The sequence below is a fragment of the Gasterosteus aculeatus genome, chromosome 18, assembly GCF_964276395.1.
Source record: "Gasterosteus aculeatus chromosome 18, fGasAcu3.hap1.1, whole genome shotgun sequence".
Lineage (NCBI taxonomy): Eukaryota > Metazoa > Chordata > Actinopteri > Perciformes > Gasterosteidae > Gasterosteus > Gasterosteus aculeatus.
Window position 1 is genome coordinate 8,326,304 of NC_135706.1, and position 27,653 is coordinate 8,353,956.

A 27,653-nucleotide genomic window follows, 5' to 3' on the forward strand; every position below is an offset into this window, starting at 1 on the left:
CGAGCTGCGCGGCTGCCGCGGCCGAATTCAACAATTAACCTTGATGAACGCAGATTGCTTCCACTTAACCGGCGCAGGTGCGCGGAGTTGGCGACACGGCGCAGCTGAGCGAGTCCACGTTGATGCGCGCCGCGGTGACGCATCTCGTGCCCAACACACAAACTACACGCAGAAAGGATATTGTTGCAGCTGAAAGGGGTGTGTGTGTGTGTGTGTGTGTTTTTTCTTCTTCTTCTTCTTTTCCCCTCGTCACGGGACAGGATACACGTTGTAAAGGGAGCCCCGTCCAATATTCATCCTCGCGCAGAATCCGAACGCAGAAGCGTCGCTGAACCGAGACCCTTGTCGGCATTTGACCGCGGCGTCATTGGACGGCAGTCTCGGTCCCAGCAGCTTTAGAGGCATCTTCTGAACGGCGGAGACGAGGATAAAAAAAAAAAACCTGCACACTTTGCTACTCTCCATCTGCGCCCCGAGCAGCCTGAAATGAGGACCACGACCCGGCTGTGTTTCGCGTGAAGAGGTAAAGCGGGGTGGGTGGGTCGGTCGGAGGGGGGAGCGGCAGTTTTTTTTTTCTTTCGGCTTTCAAGGACGCAAAGAAGTGGCCGCCGGCGGGGCTCCGGAAGCATGGAGCGGGACGACACCGACACCGGGAGCGCGTCCAAAAAGACCATCGTTTCGAAGATCTTCAAAGTTCGCAAGAGGAGGGAGATGCTTTTCGTGCAGGTGTGCTTCGTCTGCAGTGTCCTCTTCGTGGCGTGGAGCATGTCCGCGCTGTTGACCAAAACAGGTGAGTGGGAATGAAGAGAGCGTGCGTGTTGTGTGTGTGTGTGTGTGTGGGGGGGGGCGATTAGCCCGCTGAGATGCACCGGGGGGCACAGGGAGTTCTGGTCGGCGCGGATCTGCAGTGGCGCCATGCACCCACACGCACGCATGGACACTTCGGGTTAGTTTTAATTTCAGAGCATCGAGCACGCGCATATAGGCCTTGGCGCTCATGTCAAGGGCAGGGGGATCCAAGCAGTTTGTCTGTCTCATGTTGTTGCCCCCCCCCTTCTCCCCGAGATCCAAAAACATGCGTGTGCGATACCTTTGCGTTTCTACCCATCGCTGTCAAGTGTCCGTGTGTCTCCCATTTAATGTGCAGTGAACAGTCCAGAATGCGTTCGGGGTAGAAACAAAGTCCCCTGCAGTTGATCGTCAGGTATGCGTTTGTTTTTTTTCCCCCGCTGTTGGATACACGCGTCTCGTGGTCCGTGTATGCCGCAGTGTGCGCGCGGTGGTAGCGGCACGTTTTTAATTTGAGAGCGGAGGCTCATACTCGCGGCACACGCGCACATGCACACCGCGATCAAGGAAGCAATCCCAGTCTGTGCTTTTTTTTGGGGGGGGGGGGGGGGGGGGGGCAGGCAGGCAGGCAGGCAGGCATATCGTCAGTCGCACGACACTGGCACTTGTGATGGTGGTTAGTGCTGGCATCATTGCGTCTGGGCCGGGGCCTCGCGCACACTGGACCTTCTCTCCCCCCCCTCCCTCAATCACGCTCGAGCATTATCACGCCGCACGGTTCCGCGTGGCCATCGAGGGATCCGGATTTTACGCAGGGACACGCGTTTGCGTGCGTCCTAGCCCGATGCCCGACGTGTGCGCCGCCGAGCAGACTCCTCGGATGGCTGATCATGCGTGTGTTATATATATTTATATTTCCACCAAGCGGTCGCTCTAACACACGCAACGCACACATGTCCCAACTCTTACCTCGGGCCCGTACAAAAACCACACGCACAGCGTCCTGCACAGCCTCGCATGCAGTTATGTAATCAGAACGAGCAACCATGACATTTTTCTGGTGAGTGATATCTGTCAGATACACCACTTTGCTCACAGGTTAACTAGACATCCCCCCCCCCCCCCCCCAACAGCCCACCGCCACCCGCCATACCTCCCCAAGCACTGCTGTTCATGGGACGGTAATGGTGAGACAAAAGATGCAGACATGAATTTTGCTGCTTGTGTAAACCAGCAGATATTGAGTAAGGGGGGGGGGTTAGGATTAAAAAAAAGAGAAAGTGCTTCGGACCCTAAACCTTGGCCCCCCCCTGACCGTGTCATGGGATCAGTCCATCTGCAACCACTTAGGCCCCGGAGCTGGAAGCGGCTGTAAATTCACCCAAACTAGTGCCCGACTGCAGATCTTACTGATGTAGCAGAGTTTTTATTAATTACATTAAAAACAACAAGAGGCTTAAAAGATTATTCTGAATGATATCATGCAGGCGAGGGCAAATCTCTCATCTCAAAGGAAGGCACAGGGAGCCAAAGTAAGCCCCCCTCTGTCACTAATGGCTTGCCTATTTTATTTCATTTAATCACGTTCCCCTGACCCACACAACGATTGTCATGTGGGAGTATTTGACAGAAGGCTTCTTTTGTTTTTACTTCCCTCGCCATTTGACAAGAGGCAGCAATGATGGTGTGCGACTTCGAGATGACATGCAAGAGAAATGTTCGACAAGAGACCCCAAATCCCCTCTACCACAAGACCCAAAGCTCGCCGTAGTCGGATCTGTATTTGAATAGCTGTGGCCTTTCATCTTCCATCCATCACAAGGAGTTTCATGTCGCAGTGAAACCTGTGCCATGTGTTTGCCACCCGTTTGATTGATAGTAGTGTGTGTGGGTGATGTGCCAAAGGGTCCAGATGGATGGGATTTGATGTACTACTCCTGGTTTACATCTCCATGAAAGAGGGGTGTGGCGCTATGCTGATGGGGCTGCGTGTGATGGACCAGGGAATTTCGAGAATTTCAGTCATTTATTCATTTCGATTTATGCTTTCCCATTTTTGAATTAAAGTAGGAGGAACATTTTCTTTTAAAAAAAACATTCCCGTTCGGTATCATTGTACTCTCAATGCACATGCAATCTGCGTGTTGACTTTCCTTTTAAAACTGAGATGGCGAGGTTACCATGGCATTGTTCGTACCTGTGCTACAGCTGTAAACCTAGTGATGGAGAAAACGGATGACCTTGTTTTAACAGTCAAGCAACAGGTCAATGGTCATCGTTTTCTTTATTGGTGCATTGCACACAGTCTCCAATTAAGATGCCTGCCTTTTGCAGTGTTTCAGATTTGGTTTTGTTCACCATTTTGTTTGTCAACTGCTCCTGAAAGTGGGCATTGCAGACTTGGTTCCCCAATCTTTGGCCATTCTGGCTGTTAAGATTCCCAGCGAGGTGTTAACTTCCCTTGATGAGCGCCGGAGCTTCAGAACTCCTTTTCACTCTTGTAAAAGCATGTTGGACATTTTGAGGTAGTGGCAGGTCTTGTTTCACAAACTACTACACTTTTGTCCAGCTAATCCAGACTACATTATCAGTCTTAAATCCGTATCCGAATGATAAAATTGGCATGTGTCTCAGCCGACTCATCAAATCTTATCCAACTTTATTTTCGACATTACTTAAATGGTGATTCTGTGATTTCTTTGCATCAAATTCCCCTGAAAATCCAAGCCAATTAATTCAGTGAGTCATGCCCATGAACAGCCACCCGGCCTGTGCTGACAGAATGGCTTTTTAAATTTTTTTTTTTATTGAGATGCTAGACGGGGAGCACGCATTGCACTGAACCAGCCATGTCATCGTGAGACATCATGCGGTCGTCATCCAGGCAACGGCACAGAATCGTGACCATAAGATTTTATACTTGTGGTCAAGTGATTCTACATAACTGCTTGGATGAATTGCTTCTAGATGGCCTGTCACACTAACTTCCCCCCCAAACATGCAAACCAACCACTGTGTCCAAATGTGAAGAGGCCCATGCGCCACATGACTCTTGATCACTTTGTCATACTCCACAATCATATCTCGGCACGTGTTTGCGGCCCCTTCCCCATGCCTCAAAACGGACAATGCTTCATCTGGGCCGGTTGGCGAAGGGGGGGGGGGGGGGGGAACAGGTTGGAGCGAAGACTGGATTGGTGGATTTTTTTGGGGGGATGTTTGAACAGAGGGAAGCCGCTGCCGTTGCCTCGTGTGCCGTTTGTCCAGCGCCTGCTGATGGACAGGTTGTCCCGACTGTACCAGATTAAAAGCCATTTAATGAAGCCTGTTGTGTTAGCGCGCTAAAAAAAAGGGCCCGTGGTCCAGGTAGACTGGTTACAAACTTTAAGAGGATGGTTGAGTTTATTTAAACATTTTTTTTTTTTGCTCTGACCAACAGTATCTTTTAGCTTTTGCTTGATCACTGTCCTCAGTCATTTCAAATTTGACGGCAACCTGCAATAAGTAGGGACTGTTTGTACATTAACACCAGGGCTAAAATGGTTAATTGATCGCCAGAAAATGAATCTGCAGTTGTTTGGGGCACAATAACCAAGACAGTTTTATAGAATAACCATTTAATCTAGAAAATAATCGGATCAATTTACACCGCAAATTACCGACCTATAAACCGATGCATCTGCAATAAACAAATATTGATGAATTTATTGGTCTAGCTTTATTTTCACATTTGAGCGTTCTAATCCATCAAAGGAAGTCGTTGCATTTCAGTAACGACCGTCACTGCCACAACGTCTTTGCCGGAGCTTCTTGGCCTCTGAGGGGAGAAGAAACATTCACATGTTCGGGGAGACCTTTACAAACCGATCGTGTGAGCCCACTGCGTCAGTGTCTTCACGACATTGTGTAACCGGCAAACCAGACGGAGCTAATCTACAACTAACAACTTGAACATGAACACACACACAACCACATCTGTCCTCTGGGTGTTCCCCAGGGATCTGCTCATTATCCAGAAGCTGGTAGTACAGTGAAATTGTATTTCAGCAGGTTACCGTAAACATTGTTTGTGTGGTAACATTTCATGTGGACTTGAGTGAGTTTTAAAACGTTGGCGATTTCCCATGATTTGGGTCTTGCAGTTTTCATGTCGTCATTACGGAGGCTTAAGAGCAATTTCATTAAAAATAAACTGTTCGCTCCTCCTCCCCACCCTAAAACATAATGGCACAGCAGCTGCATGTTGTGTTATTAATGCCGCCGGATGCAAATGTCATATCTACCTAAAATACAACTTAACGGATTAAAGAAAAGCCACCTTATTAAAACATACTTTTGTGTAAAAGCAGCCATGTTGATGCCTTTTTTTACAAAATGGAGATTTTAAGGTTTCTCTGGCAGAAAAAGGCTGTTAAACATGCCATGAGCTCTAGTCTAATCACACCACAAGTTTAATTCCGGTCATACATGTTGAAAGATGAGCAAAGTTATTTCTGTCTTCTGCAGGCCACGGGATGATCGTGGAGGGACATGCGGACGTTGAACACTGGGGAAGACGGCTAATGGCTTCGGCACCAGACAATGTCACGGAGGAGAAGAACTGCTCGGAGCCAGGTATGCCATTAGAGATGCACTAATCAGGTCACGCCGCCCTGCAGCTTTGCTCACGCACCTCCTCCGGAGCGCCTGGACGTCTTGTAGTGCATCCTCTTTGCGCGTCGTTACACGCTACCTGCTCGCCACTAAATGGCAGACAAAGTTGGTGAACCTACTGGAGCATTTAAGGGCCCCTCAGGATATATTCTATACATTTTTTATAAGATTTGATCTTTTTGCATCAGCTCAGAATGCAGAAATGAAGGCGCACGGCATGACTAATGGCGCCCGGGTCATTGGGTACACTGTACTTGAATATGGGTACGCATTGTTCCAGGATAGTTGCTGCACTAATTGGGCCTCTATTTTTCCGACTGAGTTTAGAACACTTGATCTGCAATATGCACCTTAAGGGTCATTTATTGATGATTTTACAGAGTCTCTGGTACAGTTAAAGGAAGCGTCTTTCTCTGCAACTAGTTATGCCGACGGCTATGACATTTCCATCAGGCAACAAAAAGCATTAAGGTGGTGGAGATGTAGCAGGCGCAATAGTGTGCCCTGTCAATTAAATTGTGTTTTTTACAACCGCTTCAGTTGACCTTTCTGTGATTTAAGAGCGAACTCCTTGACAATTATTTTGCCACAGAAGGTTCATCTCAATGTTCTGGATTGGTTTGACTATTTGTGTTCGGCTAGCCGGCAGAAGAGGACCCCAAGTGACTCCGTAAGGAGTAAGTGGCTCTGACTTCATTATTGGTCACGCAGGCATCGTCCCTCACAGGCTAGTAGTCAATGGAGCCGTGAGCTGCCATTTTTATATGTAGACAATTTTTGCACTACTTCATTTGAACTATCCAGTAACTTTGTAGACTATTTGAATATCCCTGTTTGGGCCTGTGGAAATTAACACCAAATGACAATATTGTGTGCTTAAATTCTCCTCGTAATCCTTCAGGATTAGCTTTTTAAAAAATGTTTATGAAGTCTTGTGCGCTAGACTTAACTTACATTCCACACATTTCTCACCCGCTCTAGACCTCCTTCCTCTGAGCCCACCCCTGCTCTGCCGCGCCACTGTGAGCCGATCATATGACTTTGTTCTTGGGTCATGGTTTTGTGAATAATCCGGTTGTAGTCATCGATTTCTGGCACCTCAGATGACCAGTTTCAATAAGTTTGCCACTTGTGGGCAGTAAGTGTATCTGTTTGTAACTGAGCAAGGATGGACGTTTCTCACGTCATTCATTTAGACATTAAAGACAAATTCTCCTAAATTAATGACTTATCTGGACGATGCCAGCTATACAAAATATTTGTTCCTAACTTAAGATATGCGCAGAAGAAATTGTTCGTTGTCTATCCAGACCTGCTGATCCAGCAGTGGACGATGGCACTTGTGTGCCGTGAATGGACCTCTGCTCAATGAGTATTATTGGAGGCGTTTCTTTTATGAGTGTAACTGTTTAAGCTCCTGTTTGTGGGCTGCATAGATCACACTCCGCCAGCTTTGGTCTCCCTGCCTCTTCCCATCGTTATTTGTGATCATCGAGGGACTCTTTTCATGGTTAATGGGGTGCTAATGTTATTTTGCTTGTCCTAAAACGTGCTTCTGAGGCAGCTGTTCATCACTTATGCTTCTTAAAACATTTTTTACATTTTTATTGGCTTTAGTTACAAAAAACATGAGGTGTTAATACAGTTTTTGTTACGCTCCTGCTTGATGTCAGTAGATACTTGCAAACTACAAAGGGCTGATGCAACCTCTGGATTCTCTTAATAATGAGATGAATTCCTATGATTAATTTAAAACGTGCACTTTTTCACCCAAGAATCACCAGTCTCAAGTAACTCTTTGGAAAAAAATAATCTCCGTTTCAGCTCAAGGCTGGACAATGATTGTGTTATCCTGTTTTTGACTTTTTACTCTGACATGGAAAATTAGATTATTCTCCCCAATGGGAGGCCGGCGGATGCAAACTGGATCAAATAAAATTGGGGGGGGGGGGTAATTTTGTGTGGGAGGAATAATTTGCTTTTATTAAAGATGCTGCCTATGCCATTTTAAAACACCCCCTTAAAAGGCCATATTGGCTTGTTAAAAGTGAACGACCACAACCGCGGCGCAAGTAGAAGTGAACAGCAAGGCAAATGTTCTAGTATGGCCGGTGTCAGGATCTCCGATCCCCCCCAGAGTTGGTTGATGAGAAGGATCGCAGCACGTTGATCAATTAAAGTCAAAAGTTAACATTTATTTAGAAGAGAAAAAGATTACATGAGCAATTCTCCGCAGATATCTGGCTCTAACTATTGCTTGCAAGCAGGAGGTCCAACAAACCAGCACGTATCTCAGCGCTCGGCGTAATGGCGTCTCCGAGCAGTTTTATACACATGTGAAGGACATTCTCCGTGCCAGTTACGAGAAGCTGCAAAGCAGGTTGAGATAAGAACCCAGGTGAAGCTGAGGGACACACACACACACACACACACACACGATCCTCCTCAGTGGCCGGTGCAAATCATAATTAATTGACATAAAGTTAAAACATGGATCCGGAACTTTCGTACCTGGCTTCAGCACAAAACAATGTTATAATATATTTTACCAGTACATGCATCTCACACCGGGTTTGTACAGTAAAATAATCCACAGGGATTTGATCCGTAGTCGTTTTTAGATATGGCTCTAATCCTCGCATGGGTGGGGGTGGGGGTGCATGTTGCATTTTTGGTCAGAAAGTTGGGTGGGTGAGGAGGAACTGTGGCCCAAAGCGGAGCTGGAAATGCTCGCTGTGTTATGGTGTAAACTTCTGTTGCTTAGTAGAGTGACTTCTGCTGCCGGTCAAAAGAGAAGTCTGGATTTTATGCAAACAAGGGGAATGTTGTATGCAGTTTATTTTCCTTGGGGGGGGGGGGGGGGGGGCAGGATCTGTGGTGGCAACGTAAGGGGGAGACTCTGCCACCGGGAGGCAGCCAGCGGTACATGTTGGAGTGCGCACTCATCAAATCCAGGGAATCACCAGAAGGAGGCTTTTTAGAAGGGAATTACACCGGCGGGGATTATGCTGCTGCGCATAATGGAAACTGACCTCGCATTGCTTCTCGCTCGCACACAAACGGTGGAACAATGCGGGGAGGGGCCTCGCAGGCCCGATGCACCTGCACCGGCACGCTTTCCACGCTGCCCAGTTGAAACGCGGCCGACGTGTTCATGCATTCTGACCGAGCTGTTCTGCTTCGGACTTGCAGCCTCCATATGTCTGTTCTGCTTTTGGCTGGTACTTAAAATCCCTGGAAAGGGACATCGGGTTCAAAGGCGCGTCTTTGTCGTTACTCTGTTGCTGATCCATACTTCACCCCCCCCCCCCCCCCCCCGAGGGAGCTGTTGTTTATTTACTGAATCCCCATTAGCTGACGCCTTAGCAGCCCGCTAATCGTCCCGGTGTCCACGGGGATGGCGCTGTGGACCCATTTCCCCTGGCCCCTTTCGGGTCATTGAACCAGGTGTCTTCCGGTCCACCAGCTTGGCCTTTCTCAGCAGCCTGACCGCTTCCTGTCACATAACTGGCTGAGGGGATTTCATGCTAAATGTGGAGGTGCAATATGTTCATGCAGGCAAAATTGCATGTGAGGGCAGCTGTACATGTTTAAGTATTAACTTAACAAGAGGATAAACGTGAGAGTGTGTTGTAGGTTAACCGGAGCCCCTGTGCGCTTAAGAAGTTGTCGTTGTGTGACAGGTTTTCCAGTTAAGCTGCTCCCTGACGCGGTCCTGTTCACAAGGATGGCTGAGGTCTGTTACGTTTGAGTCATGCTCTCCACTGATGTCATCTGGAGTAAGCTAATTATCTAAAAACTAAGACTCCGGGTGATTCATTCTCCTGCTCTGTCTTCTGTACCGGGGTGTCAACTGTATTAGTTAATGACTTGGCAGGTCGGCGGCAGAAGTTGCCACGAGGCCCTCTGCCAAAACATCATGCTTGCATTATAATTTTATTTGGCTTTTTTTTTCTATTTTCCCATATGTACTTTATGGCTCCATCTCAGTGCGTTAGCTGTGTTTTGGTAGGGATTCTCTTCCCCTTCTACCTCTGGGACAACAGACTGTACCCGATACTGAGCTCTATTATGTAACGGCAGCATAATATCTGGAATATTACCAGATTATGGATTAATAATTGCGCAAATGTAAAGAATGGCTGTCACGCTCTGGCTTTAATACGCCAATAAATGGTTATCCGAGCAGAGATTTTGTAAATGCAGAGGCACTTATGTGACCTGTACTATTTGTTTCACTTGACATTTTAAAATGCATTCAGTTCTAAAAAACTGAACCGTACTCAGTAAAGCAGTGCAACAAATCCAAGGAGGTGCAACGCTTGTCGGTCGAAAACGTCAGAACACACGTTGGCTCATTATTTATTATTATTATTATTATAATTATATAAATATAACAGTCCACCCTTAAAGAAGTGATTGCAGCGCTGTGTCTTCAAAACCTCCCAACGCTGGTTGCCAGTAATTTCTTGCGTAAGCGTCCCAGTCCGTTGTCCAGAGAATCCAGGGTTTATTTATAGATTTTGTAGCGCAGCCACTAAACAGGACCAGTGTTTTTTCTTTTTCACCCCCTACCTGTCAGTACAGACGTCTCCTCGCTCTCGTTTCCGCCCAAACAGACTGCAGCCACAAGAACGGCACCAAAGAGAATGCTCTTTGATTTAGTCCCCTACTTTTTTTAAAATTTCTTTCAGAACACCTTCCATTCCTCTGTGCCATCTTAAGCACATTTACCCCCCCCTCGAGAAATTGTGACTATTTACTGCTTTTCTTTATATGCTTGTATGCTTTTAATGTAATATTTTACAGGGTTTTAAGTCATCACAAATGACTGAGATAAATAAGGAATCCTAAAAAATGATAAACCATACGAAATCAGGAGGTCATACTCAATAAAAAACACATTTATGTCCAGAAGTCATAATTGGAGAAATCTTTATGGTCCTCAACACTGATCACATAATAAAGACATTTCAGTAAAAATGAATTCTAGTTCAACTGAGCTACATATTATTTAATGTTCTATTTATGGGCCCTCATTTCTGTTTTTCCCCACTCGGTGGGAACGTCCTGTCCTTGTGTGGGGAGAAACGGCTGTGGAGGCATGTCCATGTCCGGGTTGACCCTTACACTGACAACCCTGTAGACGCGATCTGCCTGCTGCCTGCGTGTTTACAGGGACGGGGAGGTGACCCCAGTCTCTGCCGTCCGGGTGCTGCCACCCTTCAAACACTTTTTTTTTTTTTCGTGATCACCCATTTTTAACACAGCCAGACTTGTGTGCGCATGGAGGCAACAAGCTTTACTGTAACCAAAGAACACGGATGGTCATGACATTTAATTATTGATTAATGGCAGACCTGTAGGTTTGCCATCTAAAGATGGAAGCAGGCAGTGAAAGAGCAGCAGGAAATCCAAACCTGATACTTTTATGTTTTTCGGAAGCGTCAGACAACCTTCAGGTGGTGGAGTAATGTTTGATGGTGGGTGTTTGTTCATGAGCGAATAAAAGGACTTTAGCGTACTGTATCTGCATCAGTTTTTCAGTCCCCTCTGAGGCCACAGCTGACATATCCTGTAATTTATTACGCCCGCGCTTGAGGGCCGCGGCTTTCAGACACGTTTCTTTCAACCACATAAACTTGTCTGAAGTTAAACGAGCCAAAGCCGACGGCGAGTCTGTTACCGTCGGCTCCCGATGTCCGCCAGGTGTTTTCCAGCTTCTCGTTGTATTAAAGGTCAAAGACCTTTTACTATTTTGATCTCTAATCTGTTCTGTCATGAGGGAAGTCTTGGTGCTGCAATGAGATACCGAAACGCCATCAAGGCGGCATCAAAACGGCCATGATGCAAAATGCACGAGCGGGTCTGTAACGACGTGATGGAAACGTGAGAAATACCGGCGTGCCGTAAAGTGAAATGAAGCCGTTGTGTGGCCTTTGAGCAAATACTGTCGTGTCTGATTTCTGCCTGTGCGGTGTTCCAAATGCTGCCGATTCAGTCATGCGTGCACGCAACGTGTCAAACGGGCAACGGTGAGGATGGGACAGATGCAGCGGGAAGTCTCAGGTGAGCACTGTTCCACTTCACGAATCCATGTGTGACAAGAGCCAGAGCTAGTCTTGTATTGCAGCAAAGCATTGGTGCCATAATAAAGCATTTTATTGTTTCAATGTTGATAGAAAGGTCCACCATTATGGATCCAGACCTAAATCTCAACAGATGACAAACTCAAAAAAACCCTTAAACTTTAACAGATAAACTAATGCTAATCTCGATGCCAAAGTACCGCCTCACCTGCTCTTTATATTGATACGACATCAGGCTCTTACATCGGTTTTCTTCCATGAATGGGTATGATGCCGAGTGGAATGAGATGCTGCAGAATTGATTTTTCTTTTTTGAAGATATTCACAGGCCGCTATTAAATTTGCATTTGAAGCGCTCGGGCTGCGATACCCCATGTTTATGTATACGAGACACTTTTGCTGTTTTAAGTGTGAATGAGTCGGGATGCACTGATGGTAACCATGACGACCGGAGGCCCACTCTTCTGGAGAGACCCCCACAGTGAAGTCATGTGGTCCCCTCTGGCTGGGTCGGTGACGTGTAACTCGCTCTACTGCCGCATCACCGTGGTGACCATGACGTTTTTCTCCTCCCTCTCTCTCCTCAGCAATACGAGAGTTCCCCAATGACTTTTTCACCAATGATGAGCGTAAGAGCGGGGCCGTTCTGCTCCACATCGCAGCGGTAAGGGGACCTTTTTTCTTTTTTTTTTTTTTCTTCTCTCAAAGCTCCTGCACCTGCATTTCCCATCACATCTGTCCCCAGTCAACACTCTCAGTAGAGCTCAGCTGGAGGAGGATTTAGAAGCTTTTTACTGACTAATTTCTTGTTGTCAGCTTCTTAATGCCGGGAAGGTAAGGTTGTAGTCGCCGCATATTAGCAGCTTTTGCTAAGCCAGATTGCAAAGATGCCACGTGAGAGCTTTTTAGCGCTTGAATGAGTTTACACACAAATCGGAGATGTGAAGTCAAACACATATTTGAGGAAAACATAAATGAGTGGATGGAGTATAGTAGTGCTTTGAACAGGCACGTTCAACGTGTTCTCTGTAATGCAGATGGGGGCGGAGGAAGGCCATGGATAGCAACAAAAGCTCTTGGAATAGCCAAGTAATGACAAATCAATCTCCTGATTAAAGCCAAAGCTCAACCACATCGGACAGGGTGTATAATACGGCATATAAATGAGGCCAATCGCCACAACAATGTAGAACATGATTTAAATTAAACCCAATAACCATGCAGTGTTTTGAATCCGCATTGGAACAACTACAAGACGTCTTATTTACCAATTCTGTGTCATAAATCCATGTGTCTTAAAGCAGAGCTTTAACTCAGCAGTGCGTAGATGGATTCATCAGCACGATGTCTCTGAGGTTGGAAGTTATTTTAGGTGTAATTTTAGGAATGATACATTCCTTAGAACAATGCCAAGTCCATGATGAGCACAAGTATTTATGAATGCTTGTACTTCCAGAACGAGCTGCTTCTCTAGTTCATAGTCATGTTGAGCCCAACTGACTTGGTTCTGAAGTATTATTCATCAAGAGGAATGCGATTCATGACGGATTTAACTGGCTTTAAAGCTTCGCTTTAGTCAAGTCTGGGCTCTAGGATTTGATAAATACTGAAGTCATGAGGCTCCTGCCATAATTCTGACCAGAAACCAATTTTAATTGGGACATGACTGGAAATGCTTGACTGGAGACGATGAGACTTTAAATAATGTATTGTTTTGTTGGATATAAGGATTGGATCGCATTCTTTAATGTCTGTCTTGAAGTGATAGTCGAAAATTCCCTCTATCTTTTTCGCTTTGCCTCTGCTACAGTTCAGCAAGACGGCACAGGGAATTTTATACTAGAAAGACTGAGGATGATTTGAAGATGCAGACCGGATTCATACAACGCCAACTAGAAACTTATGAAATTATGAGCGGCGCCAGTTTGCGCAGAGGTGTGAGCGCTGTGGTACTTTGCCTCCATGGCACGGTTAAGCACTTCTCACCACCCAGATTACATTAGTGCAGCGATCCCCGCCTACGAGGACACTTCAGAGAGTGGCAGCTCATCTCCTCTCTTGTCCTTAATGAAGGCATTATCATGAACACTCATCGGGTCTCGTTTGGTTTCACTTGTACGGGTTTGAGAATGAATGGGGACGCTTATGTTCATGCCAGGGCCGAGGTGTGAGAGACGTATGCTGGACGGCGTGTACATGTCTCAAACTGGATGCCCCCCGCACTGAAGAGTAACTTCTAAATGTCCTTGCTTCACTGCTGAGAGGAATGGAACACAATGTGTGCGTGGGAGGGAGGGAGGGAGGGAGGGAGGGAGTGGTGGTGGTGGTGGGGGGGTCGGAGCGTGCTGCAGTCCTGCACTGCCCCCTGTGGATAGCATAGAGCAGAGCAGAGCACCGCCGCCGAGGCCGTGATGTCACAGCTGATCTATAATTTATAGATCTCTCTTCAGCTACTGAGATGTGCTGCCACCCCTCCGCTCTCGTATCCATCCGGGCGGATCCTGTTGATGTTTTCAAATTGCAACAGAACGGCTTGTTGCTGAATCGACTTTTGAATTTAATGCAGGCAAAATTATTATTGGATGCTGTGCTTCAAAATTCCCCTTCACCCGTCCTTTAGCTGGGGAAAGTCTTGCTTTGCCCAGTCTCTATTTCCATTTCCATTTTCTGCTGATTAAGGATTTATCTACACAGGGACTGTGCACGCTGTCTTGCCCTTGACGCGCACCTGCTTCCCACGTGATGCTACTGTTTCTGTCTGCAGGCGCTCTACATGTTTCTTGCCCTCGCCATAACATGCGATGAATACTTTGTCACATCGCTGGAGAAGATCTGTGAGGTACTTGGGAGTCGCACGCTTTGATTTGTCCACGTCGTCCCGTAACGAGTGTTTTCCGCGTGTAAACGACACGTCTTTGCTTTGCTTCTGCAGAAACTTGATCTGAGTGAAGATGTTGCAGGAGCCACCTTCATGGCAGCTGGCAGCTCTGCACCAGAGCTTTTTGCTTCAGTCATTGGTAGTGACACACACACACACACACACACACACCTACAGTATGTGTGTACACAGACATCTCCAGATGGTTGGTGTCACCGCTGGTTGTGATTGGCTGCCTCTCCACGTGTGCAGGTGTCTTCATCACCCACGGAGATGTGGGGGTGGGGACCATCGTTGGCTCGGCGGTCTTCAACATCCTTTGCATCATTGGTGTCTGTGGAATCTTTGCAGGACAGGTGTGTGTGTGTGTGTGTGTGTGTGTGTGTGTGTGTGTGTGTGTGTGTGTGTGTGTGTGTGTGTGTGTGTGTGTGTGTGTGTGTGTGTGTGTGTGTGTGTGTGTGTGTGTGTGTGTGTGTGTGTGTGTGTGTGTGTGTGTGTGTGTGTGTGTGTGTGTGTGTGTGTGTGTGTGTGTGTGTGTGTGTGTGTGTGTGTGTGTGTGTGTGTGTGTGTGTGTGTGTGTGTGTGTGTGTGTGTGTGTGTGTGTGTGTGTGTGTGTGTGTGAGAGACACATAATGACTAACGGCTCTGGGTGAATCTGTTTATAGATTGGAGAGCAGCCATTTCCTTCACTTGGCTCACAAAAAATGTTTGGAGCAGAAATGGAGAATTAAACTCCGGATGTATAAATGGATCATGAATCGATGCTCCTGTCAAGTGAAAAATACATCTGCATTTTGTGGGTTGAGATAGATGGAAACCCAAATACACACTGATGTGACATGAGTCCTTTTTTTCAATCAGGTGGTGATTTTGACCTGGTGGGCAGTTTTCAGGGATTCCTTCTACTATATCCTCTCTGTTTTGGCTTTAATTGCAGTAAGTCGTATCATTTGCATGTGCATTCTTTTTTAAGCATTTTATTTATGGCTGCTTCTAATATATAATTTTTATTTTTACAGTTCATCTATGATGGGAAAATAGATTGGTAAGTAATTCCTCCAGCTTGGCTTTAAATGTCTATTTTGGAAGATTAAAAACAAAAAAAAAAAATGATACAAGCTTGATTTATAAGAAACCAGGTTTGGTCACTTCTTCAAGCTGCTACAGCTTTACTTGGTCTGCTTTTGCCGAGAGTTTGTTGGAATGCTAACTAGCCTTGATAATGATTGTTGCAGCTAACTTTACCAATTCAGACTTAATGTTACACAATAATTTAGTTGGTTTGGTTTAATTAAGAGCAAATTGTCTTCATCCTGTATCTTTTTTTTTTTATCCTCACCAGGTGGGAGAGTTTGATACTGGTGGTCATGTATGCCGGATACATCCTTGTCATGAAGTGAGTTCTGCACACGTTTCAGCCGCTCACACTAAAGCTGACCGATGACGCGTTCCCACATCCACCCGCGTGTCTCGTTCACCCTGTAACCTTTCTGCTCGTGTGAGCAAACTGTTTGCACAAAACATCAGCCGCGGCACATCTGTGTCTTTTACAGTCCGAACCGCGTAATGAGCACCGCGCGTTGTCCTGCGTCTCTGTCCAGCTGGTGACCTGTGTTCCGCTCGGCGGCAGCCGGCTCTCCCCCTGCCATGAGGGTTTAATCTTTGTCCCTCTGCAGTGGCTAAGAGCACGGGCTTAGCCGGATCACTCCTCTGCTTTCTCGTTCGGAGGGAAGAAAAGCGCTTACTGTGTGTGCAGTCACACGTCTGCCCTCGCCCAAAAATATCCGCTGACCACTTTGGGCTCTTCCTGTCCAAAGGGTGTAATGTGGGTTTCATATAGCTCGAGCACCGAGGTGACCTTCCAGGGCTTGGCTGCGAATTTATTTATTTCTCAAATAGCACACATGCCAATTGTGAGAACTAATGTCAAGTTAATGCTTTAAAATATAAAGATGAGCATTTGTTTTGGGATATCCTTAGTCAAGAGGGACTTTGAATGCTTCAATCTTGGTTTGTGATTCTGTGTCTAGGTACGGTTTTAGGATGGCTTGCTCGCTCTCTTTAGTTAAATACAAATTCTAAGCTCTGCACATGATTTTACACTTTGCCAGTGCTGCGCTTCATCAATCTCTTGATTTCAGACGAGGTTACACTCTGTATAAAGAGATGGAGTTAATATAACAACTTTGAATTATTTACTGCAAAAACCATTTTGGTTTGCATATTAGCCTTTGAAGATGCAACCTCTGAAAGGGTTAGAGTTGTTCTTGTGATGTCTCACTGTTACTTTGCACACATTTGGTTCAAAGGCAGCAGAAGTGAGTATTCGTTCATCCTTTTTTATGTTCTGCCGCTCAAATGGTATCCTGAAGGCCCTTGTTGTGTATGTGTGAAAGCCTCCCCGTTTCGCTCTTAACCAGCATATTTCAGTCACCTCTCATACAGTTTATGCTGATGCAGTTTTTAGAAAGTAGGCCGCTTTAGCTAAATTCATTCTATAGAAGCACAGATGGTAAACAGGTTATTTTGGCTAATGATGCATAATGTACATTTCAAAGAATTCGGAGCCTTTCATCTGAAGCTCATCAGCGCTATTCACAAATGTGAATGTTGAACCTCGATCTCATTTTAATTCTTTGCCTTTTTGGGACTGTGGGATGAGTGATTTCCGTATCTCTAATTCAGGGATTATGTTCCATCTGGTTGCTAGATTCAACACCAGCATGCAGAGATTTTTCATGGGGTCGAAGTCGAAAAAGAACGTGGCGAACGGTAACGCTGCGGCCAGCAGCGAGATGGAGGACGGTAATACTAGTTATGACTATGTTTGGGATGACGACCCGTCATTGCCTTTAATCTCGCCAGGTAAGGTTAATCAGACAGGCCGGGAACCAAAGCTTTTTGCTTTTAATGGAGATGTTTAAACAATTTAGCTTTAGCTTCTCTGAAGAACTGTGGATGTTTCCTTCTATTAGATGGGATTGGCTTTAACCTCTTTCTGCTGAACTAACTTTAGTTTGTCGTCTTCTATTGTATTCTGCTGAAATACACACATAGGAATAGTTCAACATTTTGGGAAATATTGTGATTTACTTACTTGCCCGACAGTTGGACGTGAACATTGTGCGGATGCTGGCTTTACATTTGGCAGACGGGCGTGAGTGGTTTTGATCTCCACTCTCTGCAGGACCACAAATAAACAAGTCTCCCAAATGTTGAACTATTCGTTGAAACAAGATTCTGCAGAATAGCTTCACGAAATTCTTCAAAGGTCAAGAAAACCTCAGTCCGACGTCACAAACTGCATTGCCTGAAGAGATGGCGTGTTTGACTACGTGGATTTTCTCTGCCTGCCAAGTTCTCTTCTTTGAGAAGCTACTAAAGCTTATCTGAGCAGACAAGGGGGCACAGAAGGAAATGTTCTTGCTTAATGAAGCTATTGTCGTCTTTCTGTAATGCAGTTTAATGTCAGGGGACTTTGGCTTGGCTTTTTAAACTTTCTTTGGAAAAAATACATTTTGAAAAGTTGTAAATAAATGCCACATTTGTGCAAGATTCCCCTGTAAAAGCAGTTCTTCACTAATTGCTTTCCTGCATTTGAGTCTTTATAGCCGAGTCTAATCTGTGGCATTTAACCCTTTTTGGCTGCACTGGTCTTAACATGCCTGTCTGTTTAGCCTTACTAAACTTATTCTTGCTTACTCTCAACAGCGTTGTGCTGCTGTGTCCAATTCTTTCTGCTTGCATACTGCTTTCCTCCGCCAGTCTCTGCTGAAGTGGTAATGGATTTCACAAGAGTAAAATGTTTATGCCCGGTCTGTTTACACAGTTAATTTATGTGCATCCTTGCATTCAAATTGATGCAAAGTTAAACTAATAAGTGTACTTTCAGAACTTTTTTTTTCCCCCTTGCCCTCCATCATAAATCTGAAAGAATCCCAATAACACATTTAAAGATGTGCATTTTTGTCGGTAATTGACTGACGTGGACTGGCTGCGTGTTAACTTGTTGGACACCTGTGCAACCATTTGAGATGATTTTAAAGAAAATCAAAAGCGGTCAGGTTGCGTCTTGCATATCATTTTGAAATCAACCATAAATATTCACAACTTTTGGGCCACTTCAAAGCTGCACCAGGCAATTTGTGAGCGCTGTTTGATGTTCGGTACCCAGAAGTCATGTTAACTCAGCTGGTGTGTGATGTTTAATCCCGGTGGGTGGGGGAGGGATCCCAATGGTTTTAAACTCTTATTTGCTGTGTGATATGAGGAAAGCGTAAAAGAAGGAAGAAATCATTTGGGACCGTTGATCTGCTAATCCGGCAAGACGGGATGGTTTTAAAGTAGGCCCATAAAAACGGAATTGGCTCAAGCCCAAAAGTGTTTGTTTAAAAAAAGAAATGTTTTATTCATATATAGATGCGTGTCTGTGCTGCGTCCTGGTAATATATGCTGGGTTATGTAGCCTTGACAAGTAAATCTTTTCCACGTCGGTCATGTAAACTTTTTTTGCCGTTTCAGATCAACTGAATGATTAATAGTTTGTTTTAGGCTTCGTCTCACTTCCCTCATTAGTGTTGAGACAACTTGCAACCTTGAAGATGCACCAACATCCATTTCCAGCTCACTCGGTAAAAAATGAGGGAATTACACAATTTAAAGAGCTTTTGGAAAACACCCCGACTTGCAAACAAGATTAACATTCTTCGATGGATGTTGCTGCTCTATAGCTTTGATTTGTGTACATATAAAACTGCCCACATTGTGATTTAGGGTAATGGGAATGGTGTGTGTTGACGCACAACTCTTGCCTGGTGCAGCTTAAGGCCCGACACGGTGACAAAGTAGCCCTGGTTGAGTGTTCATTAAAATTCCTCCGTAACGTGGACCGGAAAACTGGCGCGTCAGACTGTAGATGTAATATTGTAGAGCTCATATCTCTCTATTGCTCTTAATTTGTAATTGGTCTTAAGGAGGCTTCATTTTTCTAATCTGTTCATTGTCAGGAAGCGCAAAGTACATGCACTTACATTAAAGAGTTCATAAAAACGCAGTGCTCTTTATTGATGTGATGCACAGAAGATTGATTGATTTTTAAGTTTTGTATAATTGCATCATGTTCCTCCCAAACCTCAGTCAAGCCCACCAAAGCTTACAGCCGTGGCTCGGTGGTGATGGTGGATGAGATCATGAACGCCAGCCCTTCAAAGTACAGGTTCCCAGAGGCCGGCCTCCGCGTCATGGTCACCAGCCACTTTGGACCCAAGACCCGTTTGCGCATGGCCAGTCGCCTCATCATTACAGAGGTACAGCGCCGGCAGTGTTGCCCCCTAAAGAGGATTTGTTGATGTTGAGTGTTCTGCAGTTTCATCTTCAAAATAGCCCCTTTGACTTAGTTAATTTTTTTTTCTGAAAGCGCCAGAAGTTGGTCCAGGCAGCGAATGGAGTCGAGACACAGGTGATTGACGGGAAGGTTGAAATTGAGAATGGAAACGTGCCCGAGGACAAACCCAGCGACGAGCCGGAGAACGAAACTATTTCACCGTTTCATATTCCAAGTATGTAATTTGTGTTTTACGTGATTAATGATTCTAGTTCAGCAGACTTTGATGGATTCTTTAGTGTGTAAAAGCTACATAATGTCCTTTTTTGATGGATCTTTGACATATTCGATGTATGCAAAGCAAGTTAATGTGTTGTGTGAAATTCTGTTATTTTCTTACATTAACTTTAGAAAGCTGCTGGAAGGAATAGATTTACATAATCAAAGCAGGAAAACCACATTTGATTTTCATGTGAAGTTTAGTATGAAATGCCTTTTTATTTTTTTGTAACTTGAATTTATATTGTACTTGTGGGCAATGAACTTTCCTTCCACACCACTAAAGGGCATGAGAATAATCTCCTGTACCAACATGTGTTCCTCCTGCAGATGGTATTGGCAGCAAGTTGAAGTGGCTGATCTCGTGGCCTCTGCTCCTGCTGCTGTTCTTCACCATCCCGAACAGTGGCAAGCCTCGCTGGGAGAGATTCTTCATGTTGTCCTTCCTCCTGTCCACTCTCTGGATCGCCGTCTTCTCCTACTTCATGGTCTGGATGGTGAGTGTAAAAGCAAGAACAAATTTTCAGAGTGAGGCGATTCCCAGGGTGCACCACTTCATCACAATCATTGGCTTTTTAGGGTTACAGATTGCATGAGCCGTATATTTGTGGATTCAACAGGGTTAGGTTAACGGTTATATTAAAATATTTGCAGTTACATTTTTCTGTCGCATACAAACATAAACTACTATTTATGAACTCAAACGTTTTTTTAATCTCAGGTGACTGTAATCGGCTACACTCTGGGAATTCCAGATGTCATCATGGGCATCACTTTCCTGGCAGCAGGCACCAGCGTTCCAGACTGCATAGCCAGCCTCATCGTGGCTCGGCAAGGTAGAGCGCCGCCTCAATGCTTCATCATTGGTGCATTTATTAAATGGCGCGGTTGAGAGCGCGATGGTGGTATCCCCGTGCCACGCTTTCTACATCGTTAGTCCTCCAGCATCTTTGTGGCCAGAATGCTTTCTGGGATATTCCTTGTCTTAAGGTGATAGAACATGGATAACTTTGTCAACATTTAAGTTCTCTGTATTGTAAGCAAATGTAGTTCAGATGGCATGATTGTGCATGTCAGCCGTACTTGAGCCGTACTACGGTTTTTTGTTAAGCTTTTAAAATGTGTCATTTGCTACATGCAAATAAGAGTTGAACAAGTTGGAACTAAGCACAGAAACAAGAGGAAATGCATCTGTGCTGCCCTGCGACCGCTGAATAAGGTTGTGGCCCTTGAGTATCTCAAAGTACAGAAAAGCAGGAACTTTTGCTAAAAATGGTTAACTCAACCCAAGCGCTCACATACTTTCTTAAAATTACCTTTTTTTAATTTTTTTTCCCCGTTCCTCTAAATGGCTGTTTGGTTTTGTTGCAGGTTTGGGAGACATGGCCGTGTCCAACACTATTGGCAGTAACGTATTTGATATTCTCGTGGGACTGGGGCTCCCTTGGGCGATACAAACCATGTGCGTCAGCTACGGATCGGAGGTAAGGAACTTGTCTACTTGACAAGTAACCTGTCAGGTTTCTGCATCGGCGCGTGTTTGCATGAGAGGCCGAGGTCCGCTACCTGACTGTTGAGAGGCTGCGGAGCTGCAGGGGAATTGTTGTGGTCTTGTGCGTTGCAGGTGATGATCAACAGTCGCGGCCTGGTTTACTCTGTGGTGCTTTTGCTGGGCTCCGTGGCCCTCACGGTGAGCATCACTTTGTTTTATATTGCAGTGGTCCCAAATTGTCATGTCAACAAAAACACTATATTTGACCGTAATGTATGTATTTGACAGACTATTGATGCTCAATAGCCTTTTTTAAAAAGAATGTATCCGATTTTCAGACCAGAACTATGAATCCTAATTAACCTCAACTTTACGGCATCAAACATGGATTTTTACTTATATAAAAAAAACACATTTGAGTTTTAATCTTTTAAAATATTTGAATCAATGTCACTTTGCCCTTGCTTTTTCTTATTTTTTATAACCGTTCAAACAAATGAGCCAGTCACAGAAATTCTCAACCAACAGAATAATGAACCCACTGCTTTAACCAAAATGTGGATTGCAGTTTTACAATGGGATTTGCATAATGTGTTATTTCGGGTCAAGGTGCATTCAAGCATTGACTTAATCTCTTAACTCAAACCACTGCATTAAAGATGTCATTTGGAACATGTGTGATCCAGGCCCCTCTGATGTATTTGTATGTGTGCAGGTGCTGGGGATCCACCTGAACAAATGGAGGCTGGACGTGAAGCTGGGCATCTACGTCCTGGTGTTGTACGCCATCTTCCTCTGCTTCTCCGTCATGATAGAGTACAACGTCTTCACCTTTGTCAACTTGCCCATGTGCATGGAGGACTAGTTTCCAGCAGCATGTCTCCGATACCAAAACTTCAACAGTCTCATAGCAATCTTTTTTTTTTTTGTTCTTTCTAAAACTGGACCTATTTGCAGACTTTTTTTCTCCTCTCTTGCAGTTCTTTTGGTCCCAAATCTGAATCTCATTTCCTTAAGAGGCAATAAGAGTGGACTTAATGTCTCTAATTTTTCCTCTTGTCACACAGTGCCGGTCCTTGATTCTAATTATTTCAGGCCTTGCCTGTTATTGCAGTAAACTCTTTAGTTATTCTGTGCGCCTGTTCACTTTCTACCCATCTAGCATGCCTTTTTTAGATGTTGGGGACCTCCAGAATCATAAGTGCCCCCTGTTGATTGTTGGTGTTTTCAAAATTGTAGAACCCCACTCCATTTCCAAAGCCTGAGTCTGACTGGGGGTAAAAAGAAAAAGAAGAAAAAATTCCAACCAAAACCCCCACATAATGAACTTGCCATGAAGTCACGCTTGAAAGAATTCGTTACCCCAGCGCCCCAAAGAAAGCAGTACATCCCCCCCCGCTGGACCCAATGGAGGAGGGCTTTGTCCTTGGCAGCTCCCCTCCTCCAGTCTGGACCCCACGCCCCTAGCATGGCCTTTGGCATGAGGGTGCAGACACTGCTCACTTCCCACGTGCTCCCCCTCACCTGCTTGATCAATTCTGTTGTGTTTTTCATAGAAAAACAAAAAAAAAGGAAAAAAAGACATCCGGACACTTTGTGTGGCGTTGTTTCGCCGTCCCGATCAGATGACTGTGAGGGTGTTATGCATATGCAGCACTGCACAATGTAAACGTGTAAACACCTTTTTTTTCAAACCAGGGTTTTGTCTAGTGTGAAATACAGAGGAGAGCTTGTTGCAAATGTAGGACATTGCCTGTTTTTTTGTTTTCCACTGGAAGAAGGTGCACATGGAAATGCTTTGAGCTTTAAGGCGGGTTTGACCACTCCGAGGGGTATTGGACTGCTAGTGGGGGGGGGGACTCCACGCCAGCATTATTTTCTGGTTCAGTCTACTTTTTTCCCTCTGCACAACTTCAGTCTGGATACATAATTTTTCTGTCATCAGGTGACTTGTCATCTTTAGACAGCAGCAGCACGTAGATGGCTGTTTTGGAGGAAATGCAAAGACACCGGACGCTTCTCAACGCTGTCTGCTATAACACCCCCCCCTGGCCAGTAGGGGGCAACGCAGCCCCTCCACCCAGGGCTTGGGGTGCCAACCCCAGCCGGCGGTTATCAGGGAAACTCATAGATGGACAAATCCAGCAGATGGCGATGGTCTCTTGATTTTGAGTTACATGTAGATATTGCACTTTAACAGCCGTCCTCTCATTCTGAATCAACTAGTGCTTCCTTCTGTGCGTGTGTGTGTGTGTGTGTGTATTTTCAGTGTATATGTGACTGACTGAGTGAGTGAGCGAGAGAGCAATTGTGCGCGTGTTTGTTTGTGGAGGCGTGTGCTCCGTATGGGCCCACGCCGCATTTTCCGACACCAGACTCTTCAACTCTTGAACCGATTGGAACCTTGTTGACACCATGAGCACACCCGCCTGTCTGCAGCGCATGCAGGGACATTAAATGCAGCTGCTCCACCACACCGCAAAAAGGCTGAGGGCTTCTGGGCGTCTCCATTGGGAATAAAAACGGCCCGACCCACTTTACAAAAATCGGCAGCTACGAGCTACACTGCAATCCAGACATTTTGACATCATGCAAAAAAAAAAAAATGGCTGAGCACACCACCACCAAGTGAGGTGCACGGTCAAAAGAGAGGCTCATGTGGAGTGTTTTAAGTGTGGAGAGATATCCCTCCGCCCTGCGGTGGCCGGCAGGCACATGTATATGCAATCTCAATTTAAAGAATTCTATGTGACCGAAGGCCCCTGCAAGGCTGCCATATAACGACGGGGATCCCGTGGAGATGTGACGTCGGTTTGTCTCGTGGTACTTGATGTGTGAGCTCACAGGTGTGTTTGTGACAGCCAGAGAACTGAGACCAAATGGTAGACGGTGAATGGTGGCTTTGAGGAAAGTGCTGAATCCCCCCCCCCCCTCGCCCCCTCCTGGCCCTATTTCTCCACTCTGGTCCCCACTTGCACAAGGGCATTAACTCCGCCAACCCTAGCTGAGGGAGGAAGGAATGGACGGCTTGCCTCCACTGCCCTGGGGCCGTTGTTTTTTTTTTTTTTTTTTTTTTCCCAAAGGAGTTGGATGAGCGCAGACATTAAGGAGGACTTGAAGGTCAGGAGGTGACCACACAGGGCCTACAGACTCTCCCACATACGCACTGACCCTTTGTACATCCCCATTATTCCCCCCCCAAATCCGTTTCAGTGAGTCTTCTGTACTGCAAGTGAGTTGATTCAGAATGTGCAGAGTTGAGGTTTAATTTATTTTTGTATATATCTTTTGTTGCTCTGTGTGGTCACGCCCCGGTTGCCATATTTGAGGAGGGGTAAACAGCAGGGGAATAAACTGCGCTCGTTTTGTCATCTTGACATTTGCCGGTTGTCTAACCTGCATCTTTGTTAGCTAGTCACACTTTTTGAGGGGAGGAGGAGGAGGAGGAGGGGAAATAGTTGAAAAACAGATGCCATACTTGTCATTACTGTGCATAAATCCAGATTGTATGAAAATCCTGTGTACAAAAAAAGCGCACATACTTTAAAACACACACTTTAGAAATGGCAATTGAACACAAGAGAGGACCGGTATGTATTTCTTGATTGAATGCGACCTGATGCACTGTGAGCTCAATGTGATGTGGGAGTTGTTTGTCAAGAATAATACATGATTAAAAATATATTTAATGTAAAGTTAGTTACTATAAAGCATTACCGAGGACATCTGTAACTTATATGAATGTATTGTCTTGCTATACTGGACATATCCAACCAATGCATTTTATTGTAAAGCAATAATGTGAAGAAAAAATAAAATGTCAAATGTATGTACATTTGTCTTCAAAGTTCTTTGTTTGAGAAATTTAAGCTAGTGCATGTTTCAACGCTTTATTTTTAAAAGGGAACCTTTTGATAGAATATTTAAATCTGAGTTGTACATAATGTATTCACAGCTGAAATGACTAGATACTCAAATTTTATCTAACTGTTTGGTCACATTTTCTGCGTAATTAATAGTTCCTTAAATTCTGTTTGCAGGAGTATTTTTTTTTACCTAAAAATGTTCTTAATTCCTTGTCTAAAAACAGTCCTGCATATGGCAGCAAGGCCCATGCATCCCATAGGTCAACCTCAGAACGGTCTGGAAAAGCTGTAGAGTATATTACACATGACCTACAAATTAAACGACATACAAGGCAAAACCTTAAAATTGTAGTTTTAAAACATTTGATGTGTGTTGGTAAATCTTTCCCCACACAAATTTCAGACCATACAATGAAGGAAAAAGTTTTCTCTCTAACCTATTGTAATTTATGACCAAGTCGTATCACCGGGAAACTGCAGCTATGCTGACGCGAGACTAAATGAAATGATGTAGCTTTCAGTTTTGATCAGAGTGCTTTAAAATGTGTACGGTTTTCATGGTGAAATCTGTTCCATGTACAGCTTTTACACCAGCAGAGATCGATGATGGATTAGATGATTTTCAGGAAAATTAGTTAATGTCCTTGCAGAAACTCTTTATGAAAGGATGCAATCCTGCTTGCATTTTTTTTTTTTCATGCTTTCCTTTTCTGTATAATTTTTCAATTAAAGTTCCAGCATCTTTCAATTACTTTCATAAAGGAACTATTGGTCAAAGGCTTGAATTAATACATAGTTGAAGAAATAACTGGTTGAAATCTTCCTCAAAATTAAGTCCCACTTATGAATTAGCTGTTGCCAATTCATTCATAACAACTTGTATTTCTCCCCGAGTGAATGAATAATGTATTGATCCTTGCAGGAAACTTGCCTTGTGTGATGATCAAGTTGAAGCGCGCCGACAGGGTGAAACAATTGGGTCTTTTTTGTGGCAGCAGGCATGTGAAGAGTCCATCGAGTGATGGGAAGATGGAGGTTTTGATTGAGTCTTGCCCTCAAAAATCTGTTTGTCTTTTAGCACCAACAGGGGGCAGTGCTGCAACAGGATTCATTTCCCAGTGTCAGACTTTGTAGTGGCTCAGTATAAAATGAAAATGGAGGTTGTTTTCCCAAGTGAATAAGACTGGCACTCCGTGATGAAGTATCCGTGATTCAAGTATCAAAATGCGCTAAAGTCAAACCCTGACTGGAATGAATGTGTTCCATGTGACTCCCTGCACATAAAACATGCCGTGCACCATTTGTTAATGATGAATGTCCACATCCTTCATCAGCCAGCAGACAGTCTGACATCTGGTGGGACCAGCGTGACTTGAGCGAGCTACTGTTGCTCCTCCGTAATGACCCCCCGGACCCCCTACCCCCCCGGCTATCGTGCTGCAGTTAACAAGCTTCCCTGTGAGCCGTGATCTTGTGCAGTGATGAGCTCTTTCTCTGCACCCTAACAAGGCGGTTTTGGGCAGCTGCAGCGTGTCTCTGGTGAACGCCGGCTTAGTTCCCCTCCACCGTTTGTTGGGCCACGTTAAGAGACGAGGCACACTCATCCCGGCCTCCACGCACACTGCACACTGCACCCCCCCCCCCTGCAGTTATACAGTTTGGGGACATTTTCTTTCCTTGTTTGTGCCTTGCCAGTATTTTTCTGACTCTGCTGTTTGGGTAAATTGCTCTGCTGCAGTGATGGATGATGAACAAACTGGGTTGCTGCTGCTCGCCGCGGTCCCCCGTGAAGGCGTCCTGTGCTGCAGAACACAAGGTTTTGTGGGACGCCCGTGTTTTCTTAACTACTGGTTTGTTTGGCTTTCTATGGTCAACTCTGACTGCTTCTGTGTTAACGAGTTAGTTGAAATGACTACGCAAATATTTACAGTATTTGTATTTATCCATGCAGGTTTCAACATATTGTCTCATATATTTCTGCCACAAATTTCTATAAATCCACTGACCTCACTGAATATTTATTTTTCATCACTTATTCGTGAACATTTTGTTAAAAGTCACACTCATTTCAGACAAAACACCTGTTTCACGTTCCCTTTTAGGCGGCAATATGATGAACTTTTCTCAACAAACTTTAAAAAAAGAATTAAGACAAACTGAATAATGATGAGGATGACAGGAGGAAGATGACATTTTACCACCATGCCCGCTCAGCCTTTTTGCTTATCTGTTTATGGCAGCGCCCCCCACCCTCCCCCCTCCTTTGTGCATTGTGGCTCAGTGA

At 45.0% G+C, this 27,653-nt stretch overlaps 1 protein-coding gene across 4 annotated transcripts; it reads left to right on the forward strand.

The window, feature by feature from the left end:
- Positions 1–25,332, forward strand: slc24a4b (solute carrier family 24 member 4b). 4 transcript variants are annotated; one of them, XM_040160473.2, is made up of 17 exons: positions 1–790; positions 5,296–5,403; positions 12,119–12,195; positions 14,296–14,370; positions 14,464–14,548; positions 14,662–14,765; positions 15,271–15,345; positions 15,429–15,454; positions 15,752–15,805; positions 17,120–17,214; positions 19,546–19,715; positions 19,826–19,967; positions 20,342–20,508; positions 20,733–20,847; positions 21,383–21,495; positions 21,636–21,701; positions 22,219–25,332. In XM_040160473.2, the coding sequence occupies exons 1-17, from the start codon at positions 628–630 to the stop codon at positions 22,366–22,368; spliced, it is 1,785 nt and encodes a 594-aa protein (XP_040016407.1). In that variant the 5' UTR covers positions 1–627; the 3' UTR covers positions 22,369–25,332. The 4 variants fall into 4 exon arrangements, with proteins under 4 accessions (XP_040016407.1, XP_040016405.1, XP_040016406.1 ...); XM_040160471.2 differs by having other exon boundaries at positions 89–790; positions 17,120–17,274; XM_040160472.2 differs by having other exon boundaries at positions 89–790; positions 17,120–17,274; positions 19,832–19,967.
- The last annotated feature ends 2,321 nt before the right edge of the window (positions 25,333–27,653 follow it).